Source organism: Glandiceps talaboti, chromosome 9 (assembly GCF_964340395.1).
Source record: "Glandiceps talaboti chromosome 9, keGlaTala1.1, whole genome shotgun sequence".
Classification (NCBI taxonomy): domain Eukaryota; kingdom Metazoa; phylum Hemichordata; class Enteropneusta; family Spengelidae; genus Glandiceps; species Glandiceps talaboti.
Window position 1 is genome coordinate 10,365,702 of NC_135557.1, and position 18,620 is coordinate 10,384,321.

The following is an 18,620-nucleotide window of genomic DNA, read 5'->3' on the forward strand; positions in this document are numbered from 1 at the left end:
AAACAAACAAACAAACAAACAAACAAACAACAACAGCAACAACAACAACAACAAAAGTTAAACAAATGAAAAGCTAATCCCATAAAATCCGTTTAATAATTTACCGAATTGTTTTCAATTAGTACGATTTGTTGTTTTTTTGAAATTGAAAAAAAATCTAAATAATTGATAAATGAGCCAGATGGCAAGCGATGTTGTATGTATTGAAGATAATATTTATATTCCTCGAAATAATGATATGTGTATCGCTTGAAGTATCAGATGATCCGACAAAAAAAATAGCCTGAACAATTGAAATATTGTAGTGTTTATAACGACAGTTTTACCGACAAATCTTGAATATAGCAAACGATGTAATAATATCAAAATTGTTCAAAATTATTTTTAAAACATACTCTTCATGTGCCATGTGTAAATCGACCCTGCTTTGAACAAAATTGGATGCAAGGAATGTTTTGTAGTGACACACACCTAGTTTATAAGATTTTCGCTTCAACGTGAAAATATTGGTTATCTATATTTTAGTTTAAATGTTAATTTCTATGGTTTTTTGACTTAATTACTATTAGATTAGTGTTCAGGAAATCTTTGAACTGCTGATTGCATTCTAGGGAGTTTCTGTATACTTTTAACATATCATATTATATAGTAAATCACGTTTATTAGTACTAGTTATATATATATATATATATATATATATATATATATATATATATATATATATATATATAAAGGTGCATGCTGTGTAAATCGTATATAAGGTGCATGCTGTGTTAAGTCCTTTATTTGTGACGTCATAGCACCACTGTTGTATATTGATGATAAATTGAATTCATTGAACTTAACTCCCACCTTTCTTATTGGTAGTCTCGGTAAAATATGCTGACGTCACAACGTTGTTGACCGAATCAAATAGTTGAACTGATGAAGCAGGTGTAGTTTTAGATGTAGTTTTAGTGTGAGAAGGGCCTACTCTCTCTGATAACAAAGTACTTGGTGATGACCAAATGTTAGACTTGTTCTCTCGAGTTGATTGAGTCAGTGCCATGACGACGGTACTCGGTATTTTTCTGCTATCTGTACTTTTAATTAGACCTATAACAACAAGAAAAATGAATATGCTGTTAGACACACGAACATGCATGATGGCAGTTACATTTGCCATCTGGCAGACTCGTTCTCTTTGTGTGTGTATTTGGGTGCGGGGGGGGGGGTGTTGTTTGTGCATTCCTCATTTTTCGTATATGTATTTTTCTTATTTTTTTTGATATTTTGATATTGTTATGAATCACAAGAATTAGCAATAGTGTGATAATGTTCGCCAGAACACTAAAATTAATAACATATATAAAATTACAGATACAAATGAAAACAGGATTATCTCAACACAACTCAACTCAACTGAAATATGGTTTCCGTCTGTCTGACTATTTTCGTCTTGTTAACAGCTAGAGCCTCATCAGATCAGAATGAAACTTGATATTATATATCAAGTTATTCACAACATTAGTTTTCCTTTGTATTGATTACTGTTGTTCTCTCATTTTACAGGTCTAACAACATTTTTTACTGCTGAGCAACACAGCACGATTGTTGATGTGGTGAAATTTCAAAATCTGAATGAGTGTAAACAAAACCCTCGCTTCAACCACAACCCTGCTGTAATAAAAAAAGTAATAAAAGTGCTCTTGTCTAGCGAGTAAATCAACAAAACAATATCGTCGTAAAACATCGTCGTAAAACAACTATAGCTCCTTTACGGCAACGCTAAACATACATACACGTCATGTACATGTGCTATTATTTTTTCTTTGGGTCGACTCAAAATTTGTACTTTAGCTTGTGAGAATGCTTGACAAACGATCGGCGTCGATCAACAAATGTTTATGTTATAATTATTTTCAATTTTCTGGCGACCACTCCGTGTTTTTAGCTGTATATACATATTTAATAAGATAAAAATTATACGAACGTTCTCTAAGAGAGTCTCTATGTGTTTATCGTATATGTTTAAAGTGGCCATATGGATGCAAGAATTGGGTATTTATTTTGGATTTTTAATTTAGAAAATAATAATTATTTGATCATGGCGTTCTACTTGAAAAATCAATGTCAAACAACATAATGCCAAGTCCTGGTTTAAATTTGTAACTCACAACTAAAATTGTAAAAAAAAAAAAAAAAAAGAAGAAGAAGAAGATAAATGTACATGTAAAATGTTTGTTATGGTACATACAATAACAAACATTTATTCTTTTACACATTTTTAGCTATTTGCAATGCTTTGAGTTACATACATAAACTGGCGTCTGTGTTGTTTCGCATTGATTTTCAAGTAGGACGCCATGATGAAATTGTTTTATTATTAAAAATCCAAAATAAATACTTATTCCCCATCCATATGGTGATATAATTATAATTATTCGATTAATTAATTAAATGAAACAATGATCGATGAGCAATTGTACTTACACAACAGTTTACAAAGAAACAGTGATTTGTTCTTACACAAGTCACCTGACATGTCATATTTTTTATCATATATTTATCTGCTCTTAATTTGTTCATAACTATAGCATATATGGGGCTTATGGTATTCGGCAAAGCTAAAAAAATACTGACTGTGTTATATGAACCTATCCACGTCTAGATCTATATCTACCTCGTATAGCCATTCCATTTCTCTTATAATTAATTAGTCACCATCTAAACACCCTGTGATATGTTATATACGCTAACTACTAGTGAACCAGACTTACCTTCTTTGCGGGAAACCGCTAGATACGCACTAAGAAGTACCATCAAAACCCCCAATATCACTAATAGTTCTAATATCACCTTCAACCAGTCTTTCACAGCCATTTTATGTATATTTCTGCGAGAGAATTAATTAATTGGTTGATTCTCGAATGCCGAATGTTTGTGGTGATCTATGAGCCACACCTTGTTTGTACCTGAATGTACACAGTAGCTTATAGGAAAGAGTAAACATATGGTATGCTTAGCGTTCTGCTGACGGTTCTTTAGCTGACTACGTACTTATGCTGCACTAACTCCTGGTGACATCGAGAATACCCCTCCAACAAATTTGGTCTAAACTTGATTTTTTTTGTACAGATTTAAGTAACATGATTTATTTTCTATAAGTTTATTAAAGGGTGACATATACGTCCATTGGGCTGGGAGGTTATCTATTCATTTTTTCCAGAGATTGTACGTGTACGTAATAATTTATGATTAACTCATGTCACTACTTATTATTTTTAAAAAATGCACATGTTCTCAATAACTAACTTATGTTCACTCACTCACTCACTCACTCACTCACTCACTCACTCACTCACTCACTCACTCACTCACTCACTCACTCACTCACTCACTCACTCACTCACCCACCCACCCACCCACCCACCCACCCACCCACCCACCCACCCACCCACCATCTTTTTTTAAATATGTAATTTGCTAAACGAAGATAAAAAGAGCAGATTTTCAAAATAGAACGTTGGTGGCGTCATTCCGATATTGGTAACTACATCGCAGATGTAATGTTGCTCTGACTCCAGTATAATTAATTACTTAGGCACGGACCTATAGAAGCACAAAAACTTTTACTATTTCCTCAACTCCTCCAGGAACATATAACCCATTGTTGAATCGGTGTGCCAAATGATAAACCCTACTCAACTCATTATAACAACCCCTATCTTAGCCCCCTCACCCCCCCAAAAAAGTGTGTTTCCGATTATGCAAAAATCTAAAAATAAAATGGTAACAATTTATTTCAATTTCCGTGTACATGAGCTTCATGCCTTTGCGTCATCTGCAGTCACTTTAATAAAATCGTATTCCAGAGAGAAACCAGGTCTTTATAGACTGTAACAGTACAGTCTGCATAACATGGTCGTTTTTTAAAACTTATAATTGTCTTCATTGACTTCTTTTACATCTCATCAAACTGTCACGGAAGTATTGTGACCGACAAGTATTTTATCTTGGGGTTGAACTAATTTAAAAAAAATAATAATTTAAAAGCAAATAAAATTCCAACCTACCTACCCTATTTTCTGAAGTCAATATCGGAAGCAAACATTTTTATCTTATTTCACTATATATACGAAAAGTCAAATTTACCCACCTTTACCCAACCTTTACCCTACCTGTGACCCACCTAACAACCATCTCTGTCCAGGGGTAGTACGAGACGCAATACCACTTTTCACTGTCTACAACCCCCAGGTGAGAGATGACCGTGGGTATAGTATGTCAAAGGTGGAACTGTGTCTCATACTCACCACATTTACACACCCCTACCCAAAATTTACCCTCGTGGAAAGACATGGTCAAATGTGAATTTCGTATAGTGAAATTTGTTCTTACGGTACCCGGATCTCAATTCCATATGTGACTTTGGTATATTTGTGCACAGGCCCTATATCGTGCCCGGCGGTGGAACTGTGACTCATGCATGCATGGTTCTAATCTCTACTGAGATTATTGGTCATTCAGAAACTAATAATATGAACTGCGAGACTATAACCGGAAAATGATTATTTGTACTAGCGTTTACACAAGTCAGACGAAACGAAACAAGCTCAAAAACTGAAAGAAAAAAACCCCAACAACAACCACATCAAATCTAAGCTCGTGTACATAATACCTCGTCAATGATTTGCGGGTAGGTGATGCAATATATATATGGAATGATTGAACATACAGTTTCAAGTCTAATTTTGCAGTAGGTTTCACTCAGTACAAACTAACAAAAAAAAGCAAAAAAAAAAAGATAATGATATTTGTACTCAGTTAACAATAGGTACATTACTATTGTTAACTCATTTAAATCTCGTCACATAAATGGAGTTATCTTTAAAGGAGCAATTGCTTTTTACTGATTTTTTTGGTTTTAAGCGAGAAAGCAAAACTTTTTTGGTGAAATACATATTTACTTCCAAACAACGTTGGTGACTCATGTACAAGTACAAGAATAGGGGCACCGGAAAATTTCAAGGATACCCATTTGTCGCCCAATCAACGCTCCCCTTATGTTTGCATTTTGGGTCACTGGTCACGTGATCTGTCTGGCACAACAATGCTCAAAATGGCGTCCGGGATTTACATGTTCTTCGTTCGTTAGTATATTCCACTTGTTTTTCTTCGTTTGAATATTTCTTCGTAGCCTCCTTTTTTACCATTTGTCGAGTGGACTGTACAGTTTATCATTAGTCGGTAAGTAAAACCGTTTTCTTTTTTACTTTGTGTGGGAAATAACTTCTGCAAAAACGACCCGCCGCTCTGTCAATGTCAACGAAAACCCTGAAATCTAATCCGCGTCCGTTAAAAAAAAAGACGGCGTTTGTTGTTATCTGTGCGATTTCTTTGTACTGAGTTGTTATCAGGTTAGGGAAAATCGCACAGTTGTACAGTGCAACAGGAGGACTAGTTGAATTTATCAATTCCCCTCGAGTAGAGAAAGGGAAAATTGCAAAGTTATGTGTACGCTGTTGACGAAAGTGTAGAGCGGAAATGACAGTTATGAATTTGGCTGACTTTCTTCGCTACACTAGGGAAGTACGGTTGTATGTAATTGTATTGTACTAGACCATTCGACGAAAATATTGAGGAAGGGCAGTTTTAGCCAACGTTCAGAGTTTGCGTTCAACTATATGAATAATAAATAGTGTGTAACGGTACAGACAGATACATGTATAAAATAGAAAGTTTTAGAAACGTTCTCTCCAGATGTTACTTGAGTCAGAAAATCCCATCATATTTCCGGTACGGTTCAGGCATCATGTTATATGATGTCGCGCTGCCTAGTCTGTTACGAGTATTACAGACATAACTCAAAATCATATTTAAGCCCCTCCCACTCAGTATCACGCTATCAAGCCCCTAAAAGTGAAATTACGTGTGTTAAATATAGATTCGCAGTAAGTAATTTGTAAAAAAATATCTTAGATGTTTCGGAGATGTGTAAAACTGACGAGGTAGTCGAAATGACTCAAGCATGGTTTCACGCCCTATTTAATGTGATTACTTCATAATAACCCCTTCCTCTTCAGTGTACAAATCAAATTATGATTTCCTATTCAAACACATTGGAATCCAGAAATCATTTCCACAATTCAATTTTAATACACTGATATACATAACTATATAGTAAATAGGTGAGTGTCGATATGCATCATAATTTATAGTTTTCATGCTGAATCATACAATTTTTGATATAACACAAATTAAATAAATGACAATTTTTTTTTGTATGATGTCTGCGATGTTGAAATTTTTTTAAATTGGTGGTAAATTACAAAACTGATTATCATGTGTAGCAACTCATGTTCAAGTTGAAATCATTACATGTATGTAACTAAATATAGTTTTTACATGACATTGTATCATTTTGCATTAACAGTCAGATAGCCAATAACTTATTGACATTATGCATACAAATTTGTTTTCAAATTTAGTTTTGATTAATTTGTGCAATGATTAATTTATTTCCTAGCTGAACTCGACTAACATTATATTTACCGATATATCAATATTGACTGTCGTTGTCAATCGATATCTTTCAAGGAAAAGAATTACATGTGTTCTCTCTAGATTTTTTTTGGGGGGTCACAAGAGTATTCAGTGGATAGGTATTACAAACTTAAATTGTTCTGTAGCTAAAGGTAGTCTATCGCTGTCACTTTCACCAAGACATGGATTTAGTACTAGGTGTACTGATACTATTTTGCATAAATAAAGGCCCATGATTCAATCCCGGGTTCTCACATTAGTGCTGCATATCTAATAAGTGGAGTAATGATTAGTGTTTTAAAAAAATACTTTTATTAATATCCTCTGTGATTTGTATACCTTGGATGTGAATTCATACACAAGTTCTCTTTTTCCACTTTTGATTGAGAAACAGACATGTATTGAACAAAAAACTTCTCCTTCAGTGTCTAACTACAACTTACAGAATAATCCTAATTTACTGGAGATGTTGGGTAAACAGACATGTGAAAAGGTTAGCTTCAATATATGTAAATTCAGGTGTGAAAGTACTTATCAGTTATGTTCATCTAACCATAGTCAGTAGACTACTGTCTATGATCTAACTGTTCACCTTCTGTGATGATGTCATTGTATTAATATTTACTAACTTGTATGAATTTTTACCTAATAAATTCAAATCCAAATAGCAGAGTTATATTTGAAAGGGTTATTCGGAAGAAAAGAAATAATCCTTTGTATTCCTTAAGGTGTCACTGATAAGATAACACTGTAAAACAAGAACCTGGGATTGAAACCTTGGCCTTTAATTGAGGGTTTTTCATTTTAACTGTTGATCAATCAATCAATCAATCAAAAGAATTTGTATAGCCCCCGAAAGTCAATACGACATAATGTTCTGTGGCACTGAACAGGAACTAGAGGTCATTCAGGAATTAAAGAGTGCTTTGAACTCTTTGCTACATACAGGGACAGCACTGACAAGCGTTTTTAGCTTTGTTTGATAACCAGTATTATTGCTGATATTTCCCCATTTGTCAGATCTACTTCCAGTGATCAGAGATAAAAATAAAGTAACATGTATATATGATATGTGTAGGTCAGTTAAACAGGAAATGATGAGGATATATAGATATGACTCGTATATCATAACACATGAAGACACTTAAGTTACTTAAGTTACAACATGTGAATATTACTGGTGACAAATTTCTCTACTCACAGAGTCAAACGAATTTCTTGTATGCAAATCTCAAATTCCTGTGTCCTAGATATTTTGTTGTGGCATAATTTTTTAGTGTGCTTGTATGGTTGTAGGTCCAGTTCAATTTTGGTGTGACAAGCAATTGTTTGGCAGAGTGTATAAAAAGGGTGGTCCAGAACCATAAAAATGACTACATGTATGTGTTTGTTAAGGCTCCACTGATAGATAACATAATGTGAGTACTTGGGATTGGAATCCCTGGCCTTTAATTAAGAAAAGTACCATTCAGAGATACGTACATCAGTATTTTCCTGAGAAGTCACTGTGACTTACATATTAACTTTTTCCCATATTTGGTAATGAAATGTTTTAAGCTATCAGTGATTTGATGGATGACTTAGTCAAGCTGGTCACAGTGAAGCCGTAATCCTTTTTTTTTCTGCATGGCAACCTACTGTATCAATGTTGTAAGAATGAATACTGACCGGCAGAGATACATGCTAGTATTTCCCTGGAGAGTCACATACGTAATCTTTCTCCATATTTGGTAATAAAATGTTTTAATCTATCAGTGATTTGAGGGCTCACAATAACTGACTTTGTCAATCTGGTCACAGTGAAGCCTTAATCCTATTATCTGTATGTCAGGCTACCATTGTTGTAAGAATTTAATATAGACAATCTGACTATCTCTTCGCATAGGGAAACATACTAGTATTTTCCCATGAATTTACTTGCATAATCATTCTCCATAAATGTTTTCACTTATCAGTGGTTATGGGGATGATAAAAACTGTGTGATCACAGTGAAGCCCTAAATCCTTTTCTCTACATGACAACCTCGCATTGACTATCTCCTCTCATAGTAAAAACATATTAGTACTTCCATGGAAATTCACTTGCATGATCATTCTCCATAAAGCACTTATCAGTGATTTTTAGGATCAAAAAAACAGTCTGATCACAGGGAACCCGTAATCTTGTATCTCCGTGACAACGTCCCATTATTATTACAGACAGTCTGACTATTTCTCGTATTGCCTTCTAAATTGATATGAATTATTACTGTCGTTTATTTGATGAAGTTGTGTAGACTCATTAATTAAGTTATGTCATACATATATGCCTAGACTATCAATTATTTTTCACTCACAGTTGTTATTTCTACATATATAATGGTCAAATTTATTTGAGATATCAGAAAGCTGTTTAAACTCAAGTTTATGCACTGTGTCACAGTATGTGAGTGGTAGGGGTAGGGGTGGGGCACTGTTTGCTGCATATTTCATTTTCGTCATCCTGCAAAATGGATGAGAAAATCCAGTATTTGAACATTATAACCTGACAGTTTTGACATCATTAAAATATAGATATAGTATTAAATATTCATAAATAATACAAACTATAAATCATCGCAGTCTGTCCAGTAACTGATAGCTCATTCTACAAATGTATGGATGTGAAATACAGGAAGAACTGCTCTTATAGGTGATGGACCCATCAAATTTGATGGTTGTTAGATTGTCTATATTTATTTTGTATTTTGACCCTTCCAATGTTTTAATTCATTTCACTACATATTATATATATTATGTTCATTTATTAGTTTATGTTTGATACTAAACAGGATTCATTTTCACTATATTAAAATAAAACAGAAAATTTATTTTAATTGCTGTGACGGAAATGTCTAAGAAATTTGACACGTGATAGAAGAATTGTGATGCATAGGAAAGGTTGATGCACTTTGTTTCCAAGTAATGGTGCAATCATAGTTTAAGAATAAATTATGTGAAGCTACTATGACAGGGTCCCATGATGTGCAAGTATAAGTGGACGTGTGACATACTTGCACGAGTGCTTGCATTTCTATGCTACGCTCGTGAAAGTGCAGGCACGAATGCAAATACTCCCTGAGTACCCAAACTAGAACTCATGTAGAATAGGGGTTTTGTTATATTACATTAGCATTACCTATCAATGGAGTTAGGATTGTTCTTGGTCTTTAAATGCACTGGGGGATTCACTCCTAGGCTCTCACATGTAATTATGAGACAATTCTTTTCCCTACCCAAATTTAAATACAGTGTATCAATTCAAACTTTGATGACATGTTTTCATCAAAGACTGATAAGGTAACACTCTATGAGAACCTGGGATTGAAACCCTGGCCTTTAACTGATAAGATAACACTAATGTGAGAACCTGGGACTGAAACCCTGGCCTTTAAATGTAGAGTACTGTAACCTTGGAGATAAAGGATGCTGTGAGAATGTTTAAAGTGTCAATCTTTTTATCTTACACTATAGATATTGTTTACAAAGTCAACAAATGCAAATCACTGTTTGTTTCCGATACATCTAAATCTGTGGAGGACAAATACTTTGAACAAATAAATGTCCTTAAATTGTTGATGTTGTCATTAATTTGGCAAACATGAATGTTGACAATAGGTTTATTATTGTACCTACATACATGTCAATGTCTCTGCTATACAGGGAAGACATGCTGTACTCTGTGTGTGTCTGTGTGTAATAATGGTGTCATTGACTTGTCATTTGGGTTGTTTGACAAAAGGCCAGACTGGTTCCTCAGTGTATAATTCATACTTGTACGTAGTGTACATCTTGTACTTGCCTGGGACCTTTGTGCCCAATTGTAAGGTACAGCCCCTATGTTATGTAGAGAATCATTGTTCATGTATTTGTAAGAATCAATAGGACAGTAAGATCTACATGAAAATACTTTGAGTTTCGAACAGTAAATTGGAACCAAATGTAATGTTTTTTTGACCTATTTACTGGGACCTTGATCATGTAACGAGTATTGCATGATTAAGGTTCGTAGTAGACTGATCAAAACATTGCATTTGTTTCCACTATACAATTCCAAAGTTAAAACCCACGGCTTACAGTGTGTTGTAATAATTAATCTGTATGATACTTCGATATGTCTTTTTTGGATAATGGTTGCCAGGACTTGAATTTAACGTGTATTGTAGTAGTTAGATTTTAATAGCCATGTGATTCAATCAGCTACACTTTTCTATAATTTCTAGTAGGCTATTATGAATAGACTGCCATCTTACGAATTTGATGTCAACTAATCAGTGTTGTTGTTACATATGGTAAGCAGGTAAAATCTATCCGAGTTCCCCAGTCATTTTACTGGGGGTTCCCCACCAAAATTTATGAACAGCATAGTTTAAAAAAAAGGACAACTGATAAACTCAGCTCATGTCGTTTTGATTGTTGCTGTACAGTATATGTTGTGTTTGGCACTAAACATGTCAATATTCTGGCCGACACCATAGTTCGTTCCATTGTGCTTTGTAGAAAATATTCAAAACATGTACTTGTCCTATTATAAGCTTTACCCCCTGTGTCACAGTTGAACTCTAGACTATCACGATGACCAAATCTCATTTTACATGTAGGAGTTTTTGTCAGTGTCGATAACGTCTGAAATGTGTGAAGCATATACATGTAGTTTAAGGAAAACTAAAGTACATGTACACGATTTGTTAGGTAGAAAATGAAATTTTCTGGGAATGGGTTGAAATTGAAGGATATATAGTATTAGCTGTTTTTATCTGATAGTGATTATTACTAATCTTAGGTGTTGGGGGGAAAAAAGATTAACTGATTTATAAGAGAAAATCAAATCTAACCTAAAAAATGGTGAAACATTTTAAAATGATGAAAAGTTTTAAAATGATGAAGTCTTGAAGTACAGAAAATGTACCTTGTAATTGTGAAATTATATTTACTCGCTGCTCCCAGGAAAACTACAAGTACTTAAATACGTCATCAAGAATTGCTGAAGAAAAAGTGAATAACTGATTTATAAGATAAGAGGAAAGCATAAAAATTGTGAAAAGTTTGAAAATGGAAATACACACGTACATTGTGAAGTGGACTTGTGGTCAATAGGTGCTGCCAAGTAAAACTAATCATGATACTTCAAGAATTGCTGAAAAAATAGTTGGTAAAAAGTTTTTTTTAAATGTATAAAATAGATTGGTCGTTTCCACTAGCCACCTTTGGTTTTATCACTGTCGCCATTGTACTGGGTGAAATAATAGAAAAGTGATACTGCCAGGGTGGGTCCATACTTTGACTATGGCTTACATGTACTACACACGTATTCTCTGAGATGAATGCAGTAATTGTTCCAGCCTGGTAATGTATGTGTCACTTACCTCAAACACAGAGTTCAATAACTGTGTTACTTAAGTTGTACATGTACCAGTTGTTGGTGATAAAGTTTGAGAAATGCCGAGCAGATTTCATGTTGATGAACTGTTTAGAATACAAAAATATGTACTGTCCTATGCAGTGTGCCCTCTAATAGTTAATTTTTTTTGTTGTGAGTCAAAATGAGAAAAACTGGCATTTCTTGTGAGTCACCACATAGTTAAGAGATAGAGGAACACCAAATTTTGGTGTGTCACTAGAAATTGTGTGTGTCAGTGGCATGTCAAATTGGCTTTTAAAGGGCACTCTGGTCCTACATGTATGTACAACATATGTGATTATATATCTGTAGCATTGACAGACGAGTCTGAGATGACTTCTTCAAATAAATTTACAATAAAAACAATGCCACAATATTGCAAGAAGTAGTGTGGGAATGCTGGCCACAGAGATTTGAAAAGTTAGACCTTACATTGAAATGTCCATATCTTGTTACATACTCTGTGTTTTTGCTAAGGCCGGGTAACCCCCAGTAACAGAAATGGGGATATGGTAAAAATTGGCATAGTTTCCAATATAATTTTTGGTAGGGAACCCTGATAAAATTACAAGGGAACTGAAGTACAATGTAGATTTTACCCGCTTACCACCCTTAACAAAAACACTAGTACATACTTTTGGGTGTACCTAAGTAAAATATGTATGGAAGTTCAGATAGATTTTACTTTCTATATTAACCTCAATTTTTGAATCCATACAATTTGACTTGTGGTGAAGTATTGTCTTGTCCAACTTTTCTATTACAACTGTCTTTCTGAGCCAGATTTAATCCTAATCTAAGTCAGGCCTTTCTAAATCTTGACATTTATGAAGTTAGTGAATTTATTATATTGCAGTATGATGGTGTGTGAAATACCACAAGTTTTGAAACGTTTATGTACAGAACACTTCCGTGTATAAATAAAGAATTGCTAACTGCCATAAATCATGCAAACTACCCGCATTGTACCCACAGTGTACTTTGTTTGTGTTATATATGTTGTAAACTAGGACTTTTTGTTAATAGGCAGTTAAAGTTGTTTTACTGATGTACAAATGTATTAACACCCCTGTAACACTTTACACTATACAGAGAAGGTAATTAGGTCAAATTTACAGCATTTCTAAATAGAAAGTCACAAACAAAAATCACAACCCGGAAAAAGAATAAAAATTTTGAGTGTCGTAAAAATGAACCACTAAAATGCAGAACTTGGGAAAATATTCAAAGTTTACAGTTTATCTATTTTCTAAAAGCGCCTTTTCTATTTATTAATATTCAAAAGCGCTGTACATAAAATAGATTTAAAAGCATAGTAAAACAATATATAATAAAGGTAAAAACAATAAATTGTTTACAATAGTTACAGAAAAGGCTAAAATGACTACTTAGTAAAAGACACGTGGTAATACATCAATACAGTTTATAATATTGTTTTAAACAGATGTGTTTTAAGTTCACCTTTAAAATTCAAATAAAAAAAAAAGGAGATATGAAATTCTGTTTCTGATGATTCAATCCTGTAATCAAATATTTTATGTAAAATGTGATTCATCACAAAATATAGAAATCTAATCTTTTATGCCAAATCTTCAATACTTTTCACAAAAATGTTAATTTGTAATATTTGTTTGTTTGTTTACAGGTTTCATCTGTACATCTATATTGTATTCTGTGTACATCATCATCTGTGGTATGTCTATACAGAGACAGGGACCTGGTCTATGGAATTACTATGCATAGTACAATGTCGGTTAGTGTCTTTATGTGACCAGGATGGCTAATGCTAACCCAGAAGTCATTCTAAGGTGAGAGATCATGTTAACTTTTTATGATATAAGTCATTTCTACATTATACAACCAGTCATTCTTCCTTCCTTCCTTCCTTCCTGGAAGCAATGTGTTCAGTACATTCTACCCACAAAGCCACCAATGTTGTAGATCAAGTTCACTGTCAGCAACCAAAGCAACTTGTTTTTTGCTAAGGAGGTTAAATTTTGTCTGAATTTCCCAGTCATTTTACCAGGGTTCTCTCTCTACCTCCAGGGTGGGAAGTACTGGTAGGTAAAATGTACCCAAGTTCCCTAGTCATTTTACCAGGGTTTCCTACCAGTGTTTTTGTTAAGGGTGGTAAGTAGGTAAAATCTACCCTGACTTCCCCAAATATTTTACCGACAATTCCCTACCAGTGTTTTTTTGTAAAATTTTTTGTAATATTTATCAGAGTTCCCCCAGAGGTAATTTACCAGCAGTTATTACTGGTGTTTTTGTTAAGGGTAGTAAGTAGGTAAAATTTACCTGTCAGTGAATTCCCCTAGAGCTAATGTACCAGCAGTTACCTACCAGTGTTTTTGTTAAGGGTAGTAAGTAGGTAAAATTTACCTTAGTTCCCCTAGAGGTACAACAAATGTAATGTACCAGCAGTTACCTACCAGTGTTTTTGTTAATGGTAGTAAGTAGGTAAAATTTACCTGAATTTCAAACATAATTTATTGGGCCTCCTACCAATGGTTTACTTATCTAGTTTGACCAGATTTCTCCTTTCTGATACCAAGGTTCCCAAACCTTAACAAAAACATGGCCAGGACCTGATAAAACATGCAAGTTGTGGTGTTTACCATTTCCCCCACAGACTTAAAACAGAATCAATGGCCCCCAGTAATCCCATACAATATTCTCTTCCATATACTTACTGTACTTGAATACATCCTAATTACACAGTCATGGTTTCAATACATACTAATTAAGTTATGCTAATGCTGTAAAACAACAGAGCTTAAATTGTAGTAATTAATGCTTTTCAGGAAATAACCTTTCACCACACATGGTCATAAAAATATATCAGAGATATGAACTGGTTGATGTTGTGAAAACAGCAGTGGCCTGACAGCAGTGTAAATGCAAACATCAGGCTAAAATGCCAGTGAACAAGGCAATTGTATGGGCTAATGCTCCGTGTTAGGGGTCTCAGTTGGATTTGAACTAATTCTGTGTTCCTGAAAGGGGACTGTTGTGTAATTGTATATCTAATGCACTGTCCAGTATAACATGGCTTAGCATGTAGAGATCTTTAATGAAGGCTAAAATTACCATGTAGTCAAAATAAGGTGATGCAAGTGTATCTAGGCCAAGCGTATGTAAAGAAATCTCATAACCTGAAATAGAAATTTTACTGCCAAGGCATGAAAACAGCTTGAGAAGTTGCCTAGGAAGTTGTCAGTAATTATTGGCATTTGTAGGTGATAAATAGTCCAATCCAGGTGAATTTTTGTAAATGCCTGCATTCAGCATGTGACATTTTAAATTTACTGGCATTTGAAAGGTGAAAATTCAACTTTAGCTGCATTTGACAGACAAATTTAGAAGCCCACTTGCACATTGACTATTTTCATGATAATGACGATTCTAAAATGTATTTGCATGAATAATGAACATTGTTATTCATCAACATTTTTTTGATGAATATTTATTTTAAAAAAAATAGACAATGAGTGTCGATAAGAATTCAAGTTTGATATCTATAGTTTTACTTTGCTCTAAAATTTTAAAGCTTAGGAGTATTTTGCTCACAAAATTAAAAAACTCAGGTGCAAATTGACCTTTGCTCAAAGAGTTAACTTCCTAGGTTCCAAATTGTATAAATCTGGCTGATAATCATAAACACAGGTAAAGATGCCGAAAAAAAGGGAAGTGATGTGTTTTATTTTATTCAAATTATTGCATGTTTTGGGCAACAAGAAAATAAATAACGATAGAAAAATTCTATTGTAAAATGGGTATGCTATGATTGGATGTGATATTTTATGCATTGCAGACTGTAATTTTACAGAAAACGATCAAATTAGGTGTTTAGTGAAATATTTTCCTGGAAGACATAATTTGATGATTTTCCATGAAATAGATCTACAAATGTACTTACTCTATTTCATAATACCAGATGGCTGCAGACGTGGCAGCCCTCAAGGGACAACACATCCGTGTTATGATGTACTGTCAGTAATACAAATATGGGTTGTAATTCTATTCCTTATGGGTCACACAAATGTAATCGTGTGGAATACATATAGCTTCTGGTGTTCCCTGAATAACGCAACTTGGATATCTATCATTTTTCCTACCCCAATTTCTACATCCCTGCCCCAAAATAAAAGTCAAGTGATAAAAATATGAGTTGTTTTTCATTCCCTAGGGGTTACACAAATGTGAACATGCTGGATACATAGCTGGTTTTCCTTGTATAAAGCAGTGGATACCAATTACTAGTAGTTTTCCTGACCCCATCTCCTCCGTCTGTGCCGCCCAATAAAAAGTGTCAGCAGTCCAAATGGGGGTTGTAACTTGTAACCCTAATATTGGATATAGCCTGCCGGATACAGTACTCCTGTTTTCCCGGAATAAGATAAAAGATACTGAGTACTTTTCCTCCTCAAAGCCGCCTCCATCCATGCCTCCCAATCCCAAATAAGGAAAACAGGATTGAAATACAAGAATGAATTGTTCATGGGCTCCGAGTTCATACTAAAGTATTGACAATTTATTTTACTCGGTGCACAGAGTCAAAAAAAGAAATATTTTGACTGAGTCTGAGTAGAAATATCATTACAATATACTTGAAATAATCTTCAAACTCTAGAGGCCATTCAATGTCCATCATGTCCTTCACAGAAAAATAAATGATCAAGTCATGAAAAAATGTATTGATTATTGTTAGCCTCCCCCCCCCCCCAAAAAAAAAAAAAAGAGAGAAAAAAAGAGAGATAATTGTTTCTGGTCAGCACGCACATCACGTTAATACAAAATGTACCCCTGCATCAATTTTTTTGTGTGTGTTTGTACAGCCCGTGCAATCTGCAGATCTGAAGGGAAACACAAAAATAACCCTTCCTACTTCAGTGAAGACAACTGCAGAGCCAATCATGAACAAGTAAATGACATCTGCCTAACATACAGACTTGCTCTAAAGTACTAAATAAAAAGAACAGTAACTGTCATTAATAGTAGACTGAGTGACAGGTTTGTTGAGAATTAAAAAAAAAAATCGTGTCATTGCACTATTTTAGACAAACTATCCTGATGAGAAACAATTTTTTTTTTGCATATAAAGCTAAGAAAGCTTAGTCAGGGAACCCACTATTCTACAAAGACCTTGGGAGAACCCTGGTATTGATGTGAGGTCTAAATGTTCAAAACGTTTGCCTTCAGGATGGGATACTCCAAGTGGGCTTCAACAAAGCAACTTACTGTAGTGGCAGCTGGTCTTTTAAGGTCTACAACATTTGTCCTTCTTTGTACACTGAACATGATCACCCTGAATAAGGTAATAGGGACAAAAACTGTGTAAATACTGAGCAACAAAAGGTGTTTTATAAATATTGTTTTTGTATATGATAGTCAGGGCTTGAAATTAACTTTTTTCCATTTGGTAGTAGTCCCCAGTCTGCCAATTTCAGAAAGTGGTAGCCAAAGGATGGAACTCCATTTCTTCATGTTGTTTAACAGAGTACACATTGATGAACATTTTTAGTTAGACTATACATGTACACTTGTGTTACCGTCTCTCTGTGCTATGGGTGTAACCATGTTTGTAACATGTCAAGCAATGAAGAATGTATGTTTGACGTGCAGTGTTGATGAAGAGCACTGGATGTGTTGTCCTTGTAGTTGTAGAGATTAGTAACGACAGGTATGTTGACACCTCACAAACTGACCCTCAGTGTCAATATAATTTGTGTGAATCTACAGATGTCAAGGTGTTTGTCTAGGTGTTTGTCTAGGTGTGTGTCAAGGTAGTATGTTGCTCCCCATTTTCCCTGCAGCTGCATTTACCTAGCCGAAGGACAGTTTTGACTTCTCATCCAAGGGTCAAATAGTTTGAAGTCTGGGTGTTGATAGTGTATGGTTTCTTGAAGCTGCCACCTCAGAGAGTTCTTCTCCAAGAAATTCATTGTAAACTATCTTAAAATTGTTGAGTAGCCACATCTACATGTATTCACTACTATAATATAAAGTTGCTGTTATTAAAACTTCAATTTCTTTAAAATATCATTTATATAGATAACTGCATTTGATTGAGAAGACGTACAATCCATGTAGCATATCATTGGACATCGCAATTTGTTCTTTCTCATCCACTATGCCTGTCTCTCTGTGTCTCTCTCAGTTTGTGTCATCTGCAGTGTCCCATCTGCTTGTCATTTCACTGTGAAGAACACACACACTCTCTCTCTCTCTCTCTCTCTCTCTCTCTCTCTCTCTCTCTCTCTCTCTCTCTCTCTCTCTCTCTCTCTCTCTCTCTCATTAGCTGGACATGATGTGTTCATCACATGACAATTTCATCTAATGTACAAATATATCTAAACCACATACCTATCAAATAATAGACATTGATTGTACAAGAGAACACTGTCTCCACACAGGTAGCCATCAAATGACTCAGCTAATGAGATTTATGAGAAAGGAGTCCCAAACATCATTGTACATATGCAGACCACAATGATAGTAACCACTACACTCTCACACCCACTCAGACCAATCCTAGCAGAATAACAAAAAACATTTAAAACAGAAGACTTTTGTACATAACTCAGGATGTGGGGTCTTTTTTAAAGAGACATTGCCAAAGACGTTAGTCAACAAGAAAGTAATGTTGTGCAATAGATTTTAGCAATCATCATAA

The 18,620-nt window shown here is 34.5% G+C and overlaps 1 protein-coding gene across 3 annotated transcripts in view; it reads left to right on the top strand.

Moving 5' to 3' along the window:
* Positions 1–5,099: 5,099 nt before the first annotated feature.
* LOC144439652 (uncharacterized) overlaps positions 5,100–18,620 on the top strand; it is a 61,360-nt gene continuing 47,839 nt past the window's right edge. For all 3 annotated transcript variants that reach the window (XM_078128892.1, XM_078128893.1, XM_078128894.1), the window contains exons 1-2: positions 5,100–5,229; positions 13,590–13,752. In XM_078128892.1, coding sequence (XP_077985018.1) covers positions 13,721–13,752 — 32 coding nt within the window. In that variant the 5' untranslated portion in view covers positions 5,100–5,229; positions 13,590–13,720. The remainder of the gene's footprint in view (positions 5,230–13,589; positions 13,753–18,620) is intronic.